This window comes from Mirounga angustirostris, unplaced genomic scaffold (assembly GCF_029215605.1).
Source record: "Mirounga angustirostris isolate CCGP_5_RB_7025 unplaced genomic scaffold, mMirAng1.0.hap1 SCAF_16, whole genome shotgun sequence".
Taxonomy (NCBI): Eukaryota; Metazoa; Chordata; class Mammalia; order Carnivora; family Phocidae; genus Mirounga; species Mirounga angustirostris.
In genome coordinates, this window is record NW_026991724.1 from 58,118,043 (window position 1) to 58,136,611 (window position 18,569).

The window sequence follows — 18,569 nt, forward strand, 5'->3', positions numbered from 1 at the left end:
CCTGAACTGCGTTCGTGGACGGAAGCCGGCACAGAGGAGGCATCGAACGAAGGGTCAGTGTTTTCTCTCCCTGTGGCCAGTTGCTGCTTTGCTTGAGGGCCGATCAGCGTGAACAGCGGGTTCTAGCGAGCTCTCCGGAGTCGTCCCTCAGCGGTCCTTAGGCCGGGCTGCGGGGGGCACAGAGCCGAGTTCCTCTGCCTCTACCCCGGACCCCCCCTTTTCTGGGATTTTCCCTGCCAACTTCTTTGCCGCCCGCTCCCTTCCTGCTCCCCCTCCCCCTCCCTTCCCCCCCGTTCCCAGGCCTCCCCTCCCCGCCCTTCCCCTCCCTGACCCTTCGCCCCGCCCTCTCCCTCACTCCTCCCCCCCACGCCCCGCCTCCTTGTAGCGGGGCGGCGGGGACCTCCGGGAGATGGAAGGGCGCGATCGGGTCTCGGGCGAGCTCGGCTCCGCTCGGCTCCGCTCGGCTCCGCTCGGCGGGAGGCCCGAACGGAGGCGCGGCGCGCGGGCCTCTGGGGAGTGTAGTCCGTCCGACGGCGCAGGCGCAGCGCGGCCGGGCGGGCCCGGCGGGCGCGGGGCATTGTCCTGGCGGAGCTGCGCGGTGAGTCCGGCTGCGGGCGGGCGGGGCGGGGCGGGGCGGAAGGAGGGGGAGGGGCGGGCCCCTCCCTCCGCTCCCCGGCGCGCGCCGACCCTCGCCCGGGCCAGGGGCCGTGCGGGCTGCGGGCGGGGAGGGGCAGGGGAGGGCTGGAGGGCTGTGGAGGGGGGCTCCGGCCGGAGCGGAGGCGCGTCGGTGTCCCCGGCCGCGTGTGCGCCGGCCCTGCCCTCGTGCCCGTGTGTGAGTCCGAGCGAGTCGGGCGGCCCCTGCGCGGTGTGTGTGGGTGCGCCCCTGCGTCCGCTCCTGGCGGCCCACGTGCGCGCGCGGGTCCCCGCGGGGCCGCCCGGGCGCGCCTGCGTCCGCTCCTGGCCTCTGGGGGTGAGGCGCGTCTCTGAGGCCCCCCGCTGGCGGCGTGCCCACCCGTGTCTGTCTCCGGCCCCTGCGGGCTGGGTGCGAGTGCGTAAGCGTGTGCCCCTCCCAAAAGCGTGTGTGGAGGGCCGGGTTTGGCTGGGCAGGCGGGCCTGGCCTGGGGCCCCCAGAGGCCCCAGCGCCTCCCAGGCGCTCCCAGACTTGCCTGGCGCGTAGAAGGCCCTGGAGGGCCAGGAAGGGTGTGGGTGTCGGCATTTGGGGCTGGGGGTGCTCCTCCGTTTCCCGCCTCCTCTCACAGGGCCTTCTTAAGGGGGTCCTGACCCCTGCCGCGTCCTGACCAGGGACTGTGTACTGGGCACTCAGAGTGCTGTTCTGGGCACTTTGCTGGGACTGCCTCGTTTAGAGGCCTTCCAGGAACTCAGGAGGGAAGCCCTCATCACCCCCATTTTACGGATGAGGAAGCTGAGCACAGAGACTGAGTCACCCAGCTCTATACCCAGGCATCCGGGCTCCAGAGCCCCCACGCCTAGCTGCCAGACAAATGGGAAATTCTTTTTTCCTTTCAACTCATCCGAGACCAAGCTCCAGGATCTTCCCCCTTGGGATTCTGCGCTAGAAACAATGGAAGGAAGGAAATACCAGAAAGCTCAGAGGAAGAGGAGGAAGGAGGGAGCACAGATCTCGGGCCACGCTGGGTTCAACAGCCACCAGCCCTGTGTATGTGTCACTTTACAGGGCCACCGTGAGTTCATGGACTCCTTTTAAAAAAAAAATTTTTTTTTTAATTACAGTCTCTGATTCCACTGCTGCAAGGACACATATAATCTGGGTTGGATTACGTTCACCTTTTCTGATATTAGGGGTCCTCGGCTCACCGTGCCTCGTGGGTGAGCTGGCTCTGGCTCTGTCCACGTCCAGCCGAAGGGGCCAGCGTCGCCGACCTCACAGTGCAGGGCTAGGAGTCAGAGGCTGCCAGTCCAGAACGAGTAACATTTAAAAAGTTGAATCTTTTTTCAAACATTATGACAGTAATAGAAATTATTGCATCCAGGGAAACAAAAGAATACGAAGGAAGACAACGAATAACGCCTCCTTCTCATTCCCACTTTGTCCCCTCAAGGCACCACCTGGTGTCCATCATTCCATGGCCTTCCCCAGGCTCAGAAATGCTGCACGGAAACACGCCCCACCGTGTTTTTACGCAGAGATTTGTCTTTACGCAGAGAGGTTAAAGTTAGGTATAAAACTCTCGTCTAACTTGTGTTTCTCACTTAGTGACATTACAGATGTGAGTAGACGCAGAACTAACTCCTCCTTTGTAGAGATGACCTGATCCTTCATAATACGGCCTCTCCCTTACTGATGGGTACTTATTGTTTCCAGGACTTTTTGTTGGTTGGTTGGTTGGCCTTTTGCCTCTAGGAATTGTGTTACGATAAACGTCTTTTTCTATGTTACAACCTTTTGCGCAGAGCTTTTATTGCTATGGGCAGAGTCTCAGACAGGGTTCTGGGTTATGGGGTCCGTATATTGCCAGCTCACTTTCTGGAAAGGTGAGAGACTCCCATTCCTTCAGCTGTGTGTCAGAGGGCCCATTTCTTTGTGTCTTTGCCAACACTAGAAGTTTGCTTATCTGTTCGTTCCCTCTGTGTTCGGGAACCTCCTGTGTGCCGTACATTGTCCAAGATGCCGGAGACGCTGTGCAGAAATGATCATCTCTGCTTCCCGGGGCGTTGCATTCTGGTGGAAGGAAGACAGATGAGGAACTTGAGAACACCTCTTTAAAAAGACCGTTGTCGACGATCATGTGTGCTATAGGGAGATGGTGGAAGGGGTGGGGGTTGCCACTTGAGCTCAGGGGCCTGGGGGTGGGGACTTACTTCCCCAAGGAGGTGACTCTTAAGCTGACTGGGAGATGGAGCTAGCCATGGGAAGAGCATCCCTGAAAAGGGAGCACCAGATGTGAAGGCCAGTGCGCCTGGGGCCAAGTGTTGGAGGGGACAGCGGAGTGGAAGGGGGATGGCCAGCAGGGGCAGACCATAAGGGCCACGTGGGCAGCTGGGAAGACTGGATGATTTCTAATGCCGAGGGAAGCCATAGGAGGATTTTAAGCTGGAGGACATTTTTATTGAGGGCTTGCTGCAGGCCAGATGTGGTGCTGTGGAGTCTGTGGAAAGGAAGTGGTAAGAGACCCCAGCCCACGCCTTTGTGAGCAACACTGGGGCTTCTTAGCCCCCACGCTATTGGCAGTCTTTGCTGTGGGGGCCGTCTTGTGCAGTGTAGGATATTGAGCAGCATGCTTGGTCTGCGCCCTCCAAATGCCATAGCAGCACGCTCCCCCAAGCTGTGGCACCTACTAATGTCTCCAGACGTTGTCAAATGTCTCCTGGGGCCAAAATCACCCCCTAGGGGAGAACTGGGGTTCTAAAGGCTTCTGCCCACCTGTCCTTTATGTGTGAGTTAAAATCGCAACTTTTTGCTTGTAAAAGTGGGGGGCCCTTTGGCCTCAAAAAGACCTTTCTTTGTCTTCATGGTTCTTACACTTTAAGAAACTCGTTTGGAGGGGCGCCTGGGTGGCTCAGTCGTTAGGCGTCTGCCTTCGGCTCAGGTCATGGTCCCAGGGTCCTGGGATCGAGCCCCGCATCGGGCTCCCCGCTCCGCAGGGGGCCTGCTTCTCCCTCTCCTACTCCCCTTGCTTGTGTTCCCTCTCTCTCTGTCAAATAAATAAAATCTTTAAAAAAAAGGGGGGGGGGCATTCTGTGTGACTGCCATAAATAGGAGCGGGGCACTGCTGTAAGAAAGGAGACACTTTAGAACAAAGCTGACTGTATCCCACTCTTCGGAACATACACAACCAACGACAGTAATAACAGCTGCTATGTGTTGAGCTCTTCCTGTGTGCTATAAGGCCCCAAGTTCCTTCTGTGTATCTGTTAGCTGAGCCCCACGGTTACCCCCAGGAGATGTGGGGGATCGCCTGCAGGGGTGGGGAGTGGGGCCTCAGACCAGCACTCGGACCTGGGGAGGGGGTCTGAGCAGGGTGGCTGGGAGAAGGCAGAGGGTCCTGTTGCTCCCAGCATTCTGTGGGAATGGATATGCTGGTGTGGGGGTGTCTGGTTGTGCATTTGAGAGGCAGCAAGCACCTAGACCTGGACATACTCTGCCCAACTCCATTCCCAGCTGTGTAATCCTGGGCCAGTGGCTTATTGGGCCTCAGTTTTCTCATCTGTGAAATGGGGTGGGTGGAAGTAGGACTTATTTTGTGGGGCATTAAGAGGATTAAAGGAGAGATGCCCGCCCAGGACCTTGCACGAGGAGTCGTGCTTTGTGTTTGTTATTCACGTGTGTGTGTGTCCCTCCTTGCCTGCCTCCCAGTGGGTATGTGTCTGTCTGTCCTGTCTGCTGTGTGAAGCAGGCCCAGGCCTGGTCTCTCACTGTGTCCTCTCTCTCTCTCCCAACCGTAGTCTGCCCGTTCCCGTCACCCTGGGCACTGGAGGGATGGCTACCCAGCTGCTGACTGACGAGGCCCTGGTAAGTCATGTTACCCTCTCACACTCCATTCCAGAGGCTCAAGCCCAAGGGGCAGGACTCCTGCCCAGGGATGACCCTCTGACTCCCAAGCCCCTGTGGAGCTCACCTACTGGGCTGTCTCCAGGGGCCTGTGTCTGCCCTGAGGTGGGAGGGTCACATGCATGAGTGCTGCTCTCCTCTGCTCTGCCCTTTCCGGGCTCGGCAGCCCCTTGCCTGCCCCTGACACTGGCTTCTGTCAGCCAAGGGGGACAGGGCAGCTTGGGAAGGACCGGCTCTGTCCTCGGGGGCTTTTGGGAGACAAATGGGCAACTGGGAAGTGGTGGTTTAAACACATCACATCAAGTGTGAAAAAGGCCCCTGCAGAGGGGCCTGGGCAGCATGCTGTACCAGACGCGTGAATGTCGCTTATGAACACCCACATGCGTGGTGAAAGGACAAAACACGGGCTGGAACAAGGCCCACATGCACACTTAGGACAGCGGTCGCCTCTGGGGAGAGGGAGGAGGACACCACGGGGTAGGGCAGCTGGGCGTCTGCGGCTCTCGCTAGTAGGTTTTATGCTTCAGTGTATGGTTGTTTGTTGTGTTTTTCTCTAAATTTCCTTTTATGCCAGAAATATTTCATAATAAAAAAATTACATGTAAATATTCCTTCTAGAAAACTGGGAAAACCCAGTAAACTGTAGGTAAGACAATATAATTCACCCATAGTCCCTTTCCCCATAGATAAACCATATGGATATTTGTGTATTCATTTATTTTCTTCCTTCTCTGATTATTATTTTAAAAAATTGACCAAGTATTGGCTCTGCCATTTTAATATTGAGATTCCCCCCCTCCCCATGCCAACTTTAATCGATAAGGATTTCCCTTATTTTGAAACTTCATAAGCTTTGCAAACATCGCTTGTTTGGCTGCATAGTCATCCGGTGAGTTTGACTTTTTAAAAAAAAATTTTGATGCCGTAAATAGTCTATCATAAAAGTAAAAGAAAATTCCTGGTAGGTAAGGACATGCATAATCATTATAAAGAGCTTAGAAGAGTCCAGAAGAACACAGTGGAGAGAATGGGATTGACCTGCGATCTTGTACCAGGAGATAACCACTCTTGAATGTTTGGGTGTCTTTCTTTCCCTGGATACATGTTTTGCAAAAATGAGAATCACCCTGGCTAAGCAGTTTTTATATCCTGTTTTTTTGTTGTTGAAGATTTAATCCTAAGCATTTCTCCTCGTAGTTAAAGGCTCCCTGTAACATCCATTTTAATGGCTATGTAAGAATTTCGTCTAAGAGCTGTAGCTGGCTTCCTTTGTGGTTCCCTTGCTGTGGGACGTTTATTTCTTTCCAATTACTCGTGGTTACGAACAATGTCAGGAGGGACACGGCTGGCGCGTAAGTCTTTCTGTGCATTTCGTGTGATTTCTTAGGCGTGCTTCCTCGAGGAGGAATCCCGGGTTGGATGTTTCGGAGGCCTTCCATGAGGCTGCTAGCGCTTTTCCCACTGGTGGTGGCAGTATGTGTGTGTTCCCCGCCAGGCTGGAGGAGAGGTTTCCGCGGTCTGGACGTGGGATATAAATGACACATGGTGTTGACCTTGAGCATGATGGCTGAGCTTGAGTAGCATTGTCTGTATTATGGGTGAGGGTCTATTTTCAGGAAATGTTTGTTAGCCATTTCTGCAGGCGGGTAGATATCTGTCTTGTGCTTTACCAGTCTACAGGACTCTCAGTATCCTTGAAATTTTAAGAGTGTGTGTGTGTGTAAATGGTCATGGCAAATATTCTTCCCAGGCTCGCTCTTTGTTTCTTCATTTATTCTATATTTTTAAATTACAAAAGCATTTCAGATCTTTAAAACCAAATCTGCCTCTCCTTCCGTGGTGACATTGTTGACTTTAAAGGTCTCTCCGTTTGCAGGTCATACATGACCTGTATTTTCTTCCTTTTTTCCATTTATCATTTGGATAATAACTGCGACTTTTGAATCTTTTGTGTCTATGTGAAATTTAATTTGCTGTACGAACGTGTCAGTTTACTTGTCTGTGACTTTCGGTTTGTCATGTCTTCATTTAGGTAACCCCTTTATTGGGACGCACTCTGCCTACCACACCATATACAGTTCATTGGTTTATGGTCTAATCACAGAGCTGTGCAGTGGTCACCGCAGTCAGTTCTAGAACATTTTCATAAGGCAAACAGGAAATGTGTGCCCATTAACACTTGTTCCCATTTCCCTCATTGGTCCCCTGGCCCTGGCAACCACTAATCTACTCTCTTCCTCTGCGAATTTTCATATTTGGGACGTTTCATGTAAATGAAATCACACACTGTGTGATCTTTTGTATCTGCCTCTCAGCATGATGCTTTTGAGGTTCCTTCATGTGGTAGCACGTGCGAATGCTTCCTTCCTTTTCAGGGCTGAGTAATATTCCATGGCGTGGAGAGAGCATGTTTGTTCATTCATTCATCGGCTGATGGACATTTGGGTTGTTTCCACTTTCTGGTTATTGTTAGTAATGCTGCAGTGACCATTACAAGTTTTTTTGTTTGAACCCATGTCCTCATTTCTCTTGGGTACAGACCCAGGAGTGGGGTTGCTGTGTTTAACCATTGAAGGAACTGTCAGCCTCTTTTCCAAAGCGGCTGCACCATTTTTAACTTATCTGTGGTGGTTGTCTCGATTTGTTCTTTTACCTATATTATATAGGAGGACTCTGAGAGCTTGGGTGCCTTTGGTGTTGAGCTTCACTTCTAGGGGAGGTCTCCTCGACCCCCCGCTGTCTGCCCTCCCAGCATCCTTTGCGGTAAGGCATGGACTCCAAGACTTCCAAGACCATCCATTGTGGTTTGGGTGTATTTTTGTGCACCCCCAGCCAGGCTTGGTGTATGGTACATGCCCAGTAAATAGTTGATTTATTGAGTGAGTTGAGATGGAACATGCTTAGGCAAGACTTTCTGAAAGAATTACTACATAAAAAATTAAAATAAATTTTAAATGGGGGCAGGAGGAAACTTGTGGAAGTGATGGATAAGTTTAAGATTGTGGTGGTGGGGGCGCCTGGGCGGCTCAGTCGTTAAGCATCTGCCTTCAGCTCGGGTCATGATCCCAGGGTCCTGGGATCAAGCCCCACATTGGGCTCCCTGCTCAGCAGGAAGCCTGCTTCTCCCTCTCCCACTCCCGCTGCTTATGTTCCCTCTCTCGCTGTGTCTCTCTCTGTCAAATAAATAAAATCTTTAAAAAAAAAAAAAAAGATTGTGGTGGTGATTACATGGGTGTATACTTTCCAAACTTACCAAATTGTATTAATTAATATTCACAGCTTTTTGTATGGCAACCATACCTCAATAAAGTGGGTTTTTTTAAAAAGAAGGAATTATTAGCAGGACTGGTCAAAGGTTGTATTAGGTCAAAAATCAAATAATAATATCATATAATAATAACTATTATTAATAATAAAAAGTATGTAAGATATATATGAAACATCAAAATTAATCAAATGATGATTAGCAAAAGTTGGCATTCATCAAGAGCTTACTCCAGCTGTACGGGACACCATGCTGGAAGCATACATGCATTACCTCACTCAACACCCCTGACAGCCACGGAGGGGGACATTGTTGTTATGAAGCCCCCTGAACAAATGAGGTTCCGAAAGGTTGAGACAGTAGCCCAAGGAAACACAGCCTAGGAGCGACAGAGCCAGGATTTCATTGCAGGCTACCAGACTCCCAAGTCCAAACCCTTAGCCGCCGCTGCATGCTGCATCTGCATCGAGCGATGGTGGCCCCTGAGACAGGGAGGCCAGTGTGAGCCCGGGGCGCTGGGCAGGCACTGGGGACAATGGAAGAACTGGCCAAGAGATGAGGTCTCCTCCCAGGGAGGATGAGCCGTGGTTCAGGGTCCGGGCTGGGGGTGGTGCTCAGCACACTGGAGGGAGCCAAGGCCCTGTGGGCGGCAGTAACCGTATCTGATGGTTATTGAGCACCTGCTGTATGTATGTACTGTTCTGAGCAGCAAACATGGGTTAACTTAATTCTCAGGCCCTCCTTATTCATTGATCCAGTTATTCATTCAAGAGCTATTTGTTGAGCGCCTGCTAGAAGCCAGGCATTGTACAAAGCACTGGGGATATCGTAGTGAGCAGGATGGATGTGTTGGTTTGCTAAGGCTGCCATAACAAAGTACCACAGACCGGGGGTCACAGTGTAAATCTGTCTTCTCGCAGTTCTGGGGGACGACGTCCCCAAGGTCAAGGTGTCGGCAGGGCCGTGCTTCCTCGGAAGGCCTAAGAGAGGGAGCCGTTCCAGGTCTTCTTTCGAGCTTCTGGTAGTTCTGGGCTTGTGGCAGCATAATGCCAGTCTTCACACGGCATTCTCCCTGTGTGCGTGTCTGTGTCTAAATATCTCTTTTTTATGAGGACACCGGTCGTGTAGGGTTAAGGGCCCACCCGACCCCAGTATGATTTCATCTTCACTCATTACATCTGCAATGTCCCTGTTTCCAAATAACATCCATTCTGAGGTGCTGGAGGTTTGGACTCCACATAGGACTTGGGGGTGGGCATAATTCAACTTACAGCAAGCGCTTTGAATAGGACCCAGCCCACAGCAACTGCACAGTAAGTGATAGGTCTTGTCGCCGTGTGGTTGACGTCATCACCATCATCATTACCTACCGTGCTACAGAATATTCATTTTATCCACAGGGTTTACAGCATCTGTTGGGAAGGCACCGAGGCTTCCACCCCAGGAACTCTCCACTGTTCCCCGTGGCCTAATCTGCAGCTTAAGCCTCAGGTCTTGATCCAGCCTCCCCCCCACAGACCCAACCATTCATTGTCCCCTCAGACTACATTCGGTGTCACCTTTCTGAAGTCTTCCTAGACACCCCCTAAAGCTGCCATTGCTCAGGGCTCCTGGAGGATTTTGTTCGTACCTTCACGGTGGTATTGACCAGATTGCTGGTCAGTCATGTATGTGTTCATGTACCTCGTCCATGAGGAGCTAGTACTTGAACTTTCTGTGTCATTTCCCAGCACCTAGCTCAGTGCCTGCAGCTCCATAGGGGCTCAGGACAGTGTGTGGAACTACTGGATTCCATCTAGGATTCTGCCTTTACCGGGCAACTAATGCACATGTCCATTCACAGGGTTATGGTCATTATACCTTTGATTCCTTCTCTGTTTCCAAAGTGTGTGACTTTCTGCTTAAACAGTCTTATATTTGTTTTATTTCTCTGTCAGAGGACCATCCCACTATAAGTAGGCACCAAGAACACTGAGGGGTTGGTCCCTTCAGAACTCCGCACCTTCTTGAAATCACTCCAGAGACATCCCGTCTGCCTCCCCTAAATCCTCTTGGCTTTTCTGGCCTTTTGTCGAGACCTCTGTGAGCAGGGCCCTGCGGTGAGTGGTTGTGGGTTTCCTCTTACAGGAATCAGTGACGTTCAGGGATGTGACAGTGGACTTCACCCAGGAGGAGTGGCAGCAGTTGGAGCCTGCCCAGAAGGACCTGTACAGAGATGTGATGCTGGAGAACTACAGGAACCTGGTCTCTCTGGGTAAGGGGGCAGCTTCAGTGAATTACTCACCATCGGCCTGTCACTTGAGGACTACAAAGAAATAAGAAAAAGGATGGACAGATTTGACTATGTAGAAAGTTTAAAGATAAAAATAAAGTTGATAGGTAATGAAATGGGGGAATAATATTCACCACATGTGTAATAGTCAAAGGATTATAATTATATAAAGAGCTCCTAGGAATAAACAGGAATGAAACAAGAAACAATGATAGAAAGGTCGACCAAACATAGGAGCTGGCCGTTCATAAATGTAGAAGTACACAAAAATCACAGTTTATAAAAGATTTTTAAACCTTACCAATAGTCAAAGAAATATATATCAAGTCAAAGAAGTACAGTTTTGGCCCGTAAGGAATGATAATAGCCTGTATTGTGAGGGTGTAGGGAAAAAGACTTCCCCATTTTAGGAATATAAAATTGGGACAGCAATTTTGGAGGACAGTTTGAGCATTATTAGCCAAATTTTGAACGGTTCTATTTTTAGGGATCTGTCCTTTAGATATCTTCCTGTGAGTGTGCAAACTTTTACACAGGAAGAAAAGGAGAAATGACCTAAATGCCCACCCACACAAGACTGACTAAACACATCAAATCATACCAGGATGATGGAAACCATGTAGGTCTTCAAAGATGAGCACTCTTTGTAGACGCTGACATGGAAAGATATCCCTTGATACAGTTAGGTCAAAACCACTAACTTCCAGACCGAGAATATGTCCCATTTCTCTTACAGCTTTCATGGAAGTATAATTGACCGTTAACTGCACGTATTTAAAATGGACAATCTGATGCATTTTGACATCTGTATACACCCAGGGGGAAGCCATCACCATGATCCAGATAATGAACATATCCATTACCCCTTTTAGTATCTCCGTGTGCTTCCTGCACCCACCCTCCCTTCCCCGGGCAACCACTTTATGTGTAAGTGCTTTACGGCACTGTGGTTTAATTTGCATATTCTAGAATTTTACATATACACACTCATACAGCATGTACTCTTTTTTTTTTTTTTTTGGTCTGATTTCTTTCACTCGGCATAATTATTTTGAGGTTCACTCATGTTGTATGTATCAGTAGTTCACTTCTCTTTATTGCTGAGTAATATTCTACTTCATGGATAGACCATGATTTGCTTATCCATTCACTTCTTGATGGACATTTGGGTTGTCTCCAGTTCTGAGCTGCCACCAATAAAGCTGCTATGAACCCGTGTGTACAGCGTTCACTGTGGACCTATGCTTTCCTTTCTTTTGAGCAAACACCGGGGAGTAGAATGGTTGAATCACATGGTAGGCGTATCTTAACCTTTCAGGAAACTGCCAGACTTTTTTCCAAAGCAGTGGTACCATTTTACATTTCCGCCAGCAGAGCCCGCAAGCTCCAGGTGCTCCATGTGATTGTCAAAGCTTTGCATGCTCAGTCTTTGTCATTTTAGCCATTCTCGGGGATGTGCACTGTTGTGTGTGCTTTTGGTGTCCTGTCTGAGAGACTGTTGCCTGACCCAAGGCCACTAAGATTCACTCCTATGTTTTCTTCTAAGACTTTTGTAATTTTGGCTCTTCATTTAGGTCTTTGGTCCATTTTGAGTTAATTTTCATGAATTGTGTAGGAAAGGGATCTAATGTCACTCTTGCGTGTGGGTATCCAAGTGCCCCGGCACTAATTGCTGAAGAGCCGGAGGTTTTAATTGGATGTAGTCCGATTTATCAGTCATTTTCCTCTGGGATCATGCTTTTGATGTCATATCTAAGAAATCTCTGCTTATCTCAAGGCCACAAAGCTTTTCTTCTATAAGTCGTATAATTTTAGGTTATGTGTTTTGTTCTGTGATCGCTCTAGAGTTAATTTTTATAATGACACAAAGTGTTAATTGAAGCTCTTTTTTTTCCATCAAACAAATATCCAGTTGTTCTACCACCATTTGTTGAAAAGACTGCACTTTTCCCCTGGAAAAATTTCCTTTGCGTGTCCGTCAAAAATCAGTTGTCCATGTATGTATGTGTGGGTCTCATTCTGGGCTGTGTTCTGTCTCCTCCATCTGTGTCTGTTTTGACACCAGCACTCTATCATTTGATCTGCTCTCAGTTTCTGCCTTTATGACCTGGGCTCAGGTAGCTTGCTGTCCTCGTGACCCCCTGGAGTGTCCTACCCAGTGCCTGTGAATTACATGGTATGGGTTTCGTGGCTGGCTGGTGTGAGAAGGCACTGTTCCCAGCCTCGATCGGCTCTGGGTCCATTTTCAAATCCTTCTGGGTGTTTTTTCCCAAGCTTGGGTGGTTTCCATGTCTGCATCCTGACCAGGAATCTGATGCTGGGGGAAGGACCTCACAGATCTCCAGAGCGCTCTCTCTGCTCAGGGCATCTGCTGGGCGTTGCCTTGTCCTCCCTCCCCACTCCCCACGGCCCCACCCGAAGCCTGCAGCCTTTCCCATGAGTAAGCTGGGTGGTCCTAGGGCCTGCCTCTCTGATCCCACCTCTCAGGTAACATTGCCCTTTATTGTCAGATGTCTTACGACTTTTGTTTTATATATTTTGTCCTCCCCCGTACCCTCTCCCTTTGCTTTAGGCTGTAGGTTGAAGGGACATCTGACCCCTGTTACTCTATCTGGGCCAGAAGCCCCATTTGAGGGGGAAAAAGTGTGCATTCATATGTATGTGTGCATACAAGTGCGTTGTATGCACTTTTTTAAAAAGGTGTATACTGGGGAGAAAGTTCTAAAAATACACACCTAACGGTTAACACAGGTGAGATTGCAGGAGACTTCCATTTTGTTATTTTTTGATGTTTGATGTTTAATTACAAGTGTGAATTACTTGGTGATCCAAAACAATCGTAGAAATACAGAATATGAGAAAAGAAACTATAAAAGACAAGAAATCTAGTACCACAAAAACATCCCTATTTAGACCAAAAGGAATGAATAGCGTTTTGTACGTGAGTAGCTTTTTGCCAAAGTGACCTCTGCAGACATCGTCCTGTTAGCATTGCCCTCGACTGCAGCAAGGATGCCCACATCCCCACCCTGCACCAGCCGCACGTCCTCAGTGCTCTGCTGTTTGCCAGTCTTGTTGGTGAAACGCCATGTGGCCGGTTGGTTTAATTTGGCTGACGTTGAGCTGTGTATTCACAGCTTCTCACGGCTAAGAGCTGAGTGTTTGCTTTTCTTTTCTTTTCTTTTTTTTTTTTTTAAGATTTTGCTTTATTTATTTGACAGAGAGACACAGCGAGAGAGGGAACACAAGCAGGGGGAGTGGGAGGGAGAAGCAGGCTTCCCGCTGAGTAGGGAGCCCGATGCGGGGCTCGATCCCAGGACCCTGGTATCATGACCTGAGCCAAAGGCAGACGCTTAACGACTGAGCCACCCAGGCGCCCGAGTGTTTGCTTTTCTGCAAACGATCTCTCCTGACGGCTTTTAATCCATGAAAGGGAGGCCGTCTCCTTTCCCCTGCCCGCTTAGATTGCAGGGTGTGCTGGCATTCTGCCTCCGATCTCCTGACTTCTCAAGTTAGTATTTGCTCCAAAGGACTTTCAACTGTTTTCACAGCTGAGACTGCCCGCTTTGATCTCTGCAGCCACGGCCAGTTGATATCCCAGCGCCTCTCAGTCCCCATTGGCCCCACCCCGATTTGCCATCCCCCTTCCCGTCCCCACCCCACAGCCTTCACATCCCATGCCATCATCTGCCGTAACAGCTGAGCATCACGCATACCCCAAGGTGACTAAGCCACAATCATTCCCCTACCTTCAGTATTTCTCAAATCTTTTCCTCTGGGATAGGAACGCAACTCACAGCAAAACAGTGACTCATCAGGGCGTATGGCTCTGGGATCAGACTGCTAGAATCTCAGCTCTGCCTCGAATGTGCTGTGACCTTGAGTTTGTCACTTGCTTCTCAGACTCTCAGTTCCCTCGTCTGTAAAATGGGCACAACCTTAAGAGTACCTAACTCGCATGTTGTTGTCAGGGCTGCATGGAATGATCCATGCAGATGGCTTAGCGCCGCACCAGGCACGTTGCCCAGTGAATGTTCATTGGACAGCTTCTGTGTGCCAGGCAGTGCTGCAGGAGCTGGGCCCCGACAAGGTCCGTGGCCTCACGGAGCTCCCTTTCCATAGGGAGGCTGGCAATAAACAGATCCAGGGACAGACGAAAGTTGCCACAGATCATAATGAGCACCTACAATGAAACAGGCAAGAGAGTAGCAGGAGGGGTGTTCCTTTCCACTGTGGGATGGACAGGGAAGGCCTCCCTGTGGAGGATGTTAGCTCAGGGCTGAAGGATGAGCACCGTTGGGAAGGTGGGGTGGGGTGGTGGCACGTGCAAAGGCCCCGAGGCAGGAAGCACTTGGCATGGACAGCTTGTCAGGGAAGAAAAAGGGAACCACAGGGCAAGTCTGGCTGACAGCAGGTGAGCAGGGTTGGGTGGTGGGAGACAGGTTAGGAGAGGGGGGCCTGGCTCTGTGCTGAGGACACTGTAGGCCGGGGAAGGCACTGGCTTTGATTCTCAGCACACCAGGAAGACACTGGAGGGTTTGGTCTGACTCTTAAGAAGATCCTCTTGCTGCTGAGTGGAAAATGCATCATAGAGGGGTGAGGGTGGTCGGTCTTGCTGCATTTCGGCTAGGAAATCTGGGGTGCTAACTGGATCACTGGCAGGGGTGATGGCAAGATTTGATCTAGTCCAAGCTGTTGTGCGCATCCAGTGGCACTTGCTAGCAGTCCGGATGGCGGGAGAAGAGGGGTGAATCAAGGGGGACTGCTCCGTCTTTTTTTAATTTAATTTTTTAAAGTGGTAAGATAGACCTAAAATTTACCATTTTAACCATTTTTAGGTGTACAGTTCAGTGATATTGAGTACGCTCACACTGATGTGCAGCCACCACCATCCATTCATAGAGGTCTTTTCATCTCGCAAAAGCGAAGTTCTGTCTCCATTAAAACACCGTCTCCCCACCCTGTCACCCAGCCCCGGCGCCATGGTCTGCTTTCCGTCTCTGTGAATGTGATGACTCCAGGGGCCTCACAAGGACTGGAGTCATACAGTATTGGGCCTTCTGTGTCTGACTGACTTTGCTAAGGCTCTTTGATGAGGCTCTCTTTGTATTGTTGATTCTGGAAGGGGCCGGGGTTCCCAAACCACAGGTTCTGAATGAGACGTACTAGGCTCGCAGTATCCAAGAGGGACACCAAGTGGGCTTTCGAATATTCGTCAGCAGAGCCCAGAGGAGGTCTGGGCTGGAGGTGCAAATTTGGGAGGCGTCAGCATGTGGAAGATCCTGAAATCCAGACTCCCCTGGCATGGCCCACCGTGACTTAGGGGAGGGGTCTCAGATGCCAGGGGTTGTGGGCTAGGTCGGGGTTTAAATGGGGCAGCAGGAACCGCTGCCGCCTTACCCCTGCTTCTGGTTCCTCGTAGGAAGGAGGGGATTGGAGCTGCAGCATGGCTGGGACTACCAGGCAGGGACGGATGTGCAGAGGCAAGAGGGTGTGGAACCAGCTCGAAGGGACACCTGCAGCTCCGGGACTGGGCAGCGGGGGAGGGGAGTGAGGGGCACTGGGCGGGACAGGGGAGGACGGAGCTTGGCTGGCCTCGGAGGACGACCAGCACGTGCCACCCAGATGTCGGCTGTCATCTTACCATTTCTAACAAAAATTGGTGCTTTGGGAAGCCTAAGTGGTGGGGGATATTCAGGATGAACCCTGGAAGTAGGGAACCCGTTGCAGTAAGTCCTTGCTCGGGTTTGCAAGAGCCTCTGGTCCGCTCCGTCCAAGCCGGCTTACCTCCTGTCGTCTCTCTTCAGACGGCTCTCCTTGGCGCTCCCGCTCGCTCCCATCTGCCGCCGTCCTTTTCACCACTCTCCCGGAGGGACACTTCCTGTTCCCTCTGCTCCCCTCCTGTTGCTTCTGCTTCCTTCAGCCACCTTTGTCACCAGCTCATTGCTTCCCCTTGGATCAGCAGGTTGTCATTTGCATCTCCATCCGTGCCCTGCTGTGTCTCTGATTTCGTGTACTCATCCATCCCTGGCTTTGGAGGTTCCTTACTCCCAGCATTGTTAACTCCATGCATTTCGTCTTCTCTTTCCCCTCCCCCCAGACTTGGAGACTAGACCTGAAATGAAGGAGTCGGGTCCAAAGGAGGACAGTGCGGAAGACAGACCGTCCATTGGGGTGGTCGTGGAGGGACCCCCGAGAAATGGTGCCCGCGGTCTGGCCTCTGAAGGAGCGTGGACACAGGGTGACTGGGTGGAGGGGCAGCTGGGAAACAGAAGGACCTGTCTGGAGCAGTCGGAGGCTTCCCAGGAGCTCACCCCCGCGTGCCGGGAATTTAAGGCATTCACCCGCCAGGGCTCCGGCCCGGTCCCACCACGGTCGGAAGGCCCAAGGGAAGAGGGGACCCGGCCGTTGGTCATGCATGGGAAGACGTTCCTGAGGGCCCCGGACCTCAGCCAGCCGCCCAGACTTGACGTGGAGAAGAAATCCTACGACTGCAGTGCCTGTGGTAAGGCTTTCAGCCGGAGCTCATCCCTGATGAAGCACCAGCGGATCCACACGGGAGAGAAGCCCTTTGAATGTGACGTCTGTGGGAAGCACTTCATTGAGCGGTCGTCCCTCACCATCCACCGCAGAGTTCACACCGGAGAGAAGCCCTACCGATGCGGGGACTGCGGCAAGGCCTTCAGCCAGCGCATGAACCTGATCGTGCACCAGAGGACGCACACGGGCGAGAAGCCCTACGTGTGCGACATGTGCGGGAAGGCCTTCCGCAAGACCTCGTCGCTCGCGCAGCATGAGCGGATCCACACGGGGGAGAAGCCCTATGCGTGCGGGGACTGCGGCAAGGCCTTCAGCCAGAACATGCACCTCATCGTGCACCAGAGGACGCACACGGGCGAGAAGCCCTACGTGTGCGGTGTGTGTGGCCGCGCCTTCAGCCAGAACATGCACCTGACCGAGCACCAGAGGACGCACACGGGCGAGAAGCCCTACGCGTGCAAGGAGTGCGGGAAGGCCTTCAACAAGAGCTCGTCCCTCACTCTGCACCAGAGGAACCACACGGGCGAGAAGCCCTACGTGTGCGGCGAGTGCGGGAAGGCCTTCAGCCAGAGCTCCTACCTCATCCAGCACCAGCGGTTCCACATCGGCGTGAAGCCCTTCGAGTGCAACGCGTGCGGGAAGGCCTTCAGCAAGAACTCGTCCCTCACCCAGCACCAGCGGATCCACACCGGGGAGAAGCCCTATGAGTGCTACATCTGCAAGAAGCACTTCACGGGGCGCTCGTCCCTCATCGTGCACCAGATGGGCCACAGCGGGGAGAAGCCGTACGCCTGCGGCGAGTGCGGGAAGGCCTTCAGCCAGAGCGCGTACCTCATCGAGCACCAGCGGATCCACACCGGGGAGAAGCCCTACAAGTGTGGCCAGTGTGGCAAGGCCTTCATCAAGAACTCTTCGCTCACGGTCCACCAGAGAATCCACACGGGGGAGAAGCCGTACAAGTGCAGCGAGTGTGGGAGAACCTTCAGCCGGAACACCAACCTCACGCGCCACCTGAGGATCCACACCTAGGGGCGGCCTGGGGGGCACCTCGTCCTGGGGCCTTCCTTCAGGGGCCTCCGAGTCCACACCAGGAGGGGTGGGATCCTTCACACCCGCCGGCAGCACGAGAAGTTCTGACAGGGTCGCCCACGGGTAGCACCAGGGGTTAGAGAAGTCCCGCCCCGGACGGGCCTTACGGATGGGGACTTGTGGACAGGCCCCTCCCTACGGGGCACCTGCACATCCACAGCAGAGCAAGTCCCTCGTGTCTAACGCACTTGGGACCATGCTCAGGGGCACTGTGGCTGGAAACTCGCAGGAGCTCCAGGAGCCCGGGCATCAGGGTTCCAGGCCGAGGGAATGAACTGTAAGAGGTGGCACAAGGTTATTTAGTGTCTCTGGGGCGACACTCAGTAGGAAAATGCAGGAGGGGGCTGGGGGCGGAGGTGGACTCGATAAGTGAACGTGGGGACATTTCTGGACCCTAGATCTGGTCCAGATGTTAGGTCTCACCCTCCACGAATTCCCTCCTGGGGTGGAAGCCAGAGGGGCCCTCCCTCCGTCCATCCCCAAGCCACCGAGCCAGATAAGCTGGCAAGTTGTAAGCGGGCGGAAAAGGTGGTTTTCAGCATCAGCAAACAACAGTAAGCACTTCAGATGCCGAAGTTTCTCAGAGTCTGTTAAATTTTTTAAAAATAAAACTTTTAGGGACGCCTGGGTGGCTCAGTCGGTTAAGCGTCTGCCTTCGGCTCAGGTCATGATCCCAGGGTCCTGGGATCGAGTCCCACATTGGGCTCCCTGCTCTGCAGGGAGCCTGCTTCTCCGTCTGCCTCTGTCTCTCTCTGTCTCTCATGAATAAATAAAAAAAATAAAATCTTTAAAAAAATAAATAAATAAATAAATAAAAATAAAACTTTTAATTAAGAGAGACTGGTGTAATTTTAAATAGTTGTCAGGTGCAA

General features: G+C 51.8%; 1 protein-coding gene across 5 annotated transcripts; it reads left to right on the forward strand.

Annotated features, from left to right (window-relative positions):
• Nucleotides 1–525: 525 nt before the first annotated feature.
• ZNF71 (zinc finger protein 71) lies at nt 526–18,473 on the forward strand. Of its 5 annotated transcripts, none has more exons than XM_045892426.3 (4): nt 533–598; nt 4,426–4,492; nt 9,924–10,050; nt 16,169–18,472. In XM_045892426.3, exons 2-4 carry the CDS (start codon nt 4,460–4,462, stop codon nt 17,635–17,637), a joined length of 1,629 nt encoding a protein of 542 aa, XP_045748382.2. In that variant the 5' UTR covers nt 533–598; nt 4,426–4,459; the 3' UTR covers nt 17,638–18,472. The 5 variants fall into 5 exon arrangements, with proteins under 5 accessions (XP_045748390.2, XP_045748382.2, XP_064436606.1 ...); XM_064580536.1 differs by lacking the exon at nt 533–598 and adding an exon at nt 1,570–1,703 and having other exon boundaries at nt 16,169–18,473; XM_045892427.3 differs by lacking the exon at nt 533–598 and adding an exon at nt 1,612–1,678.
• The last annotated feature ends 96 nt before the right edge of the window (nt 18,474–18,569 follow it).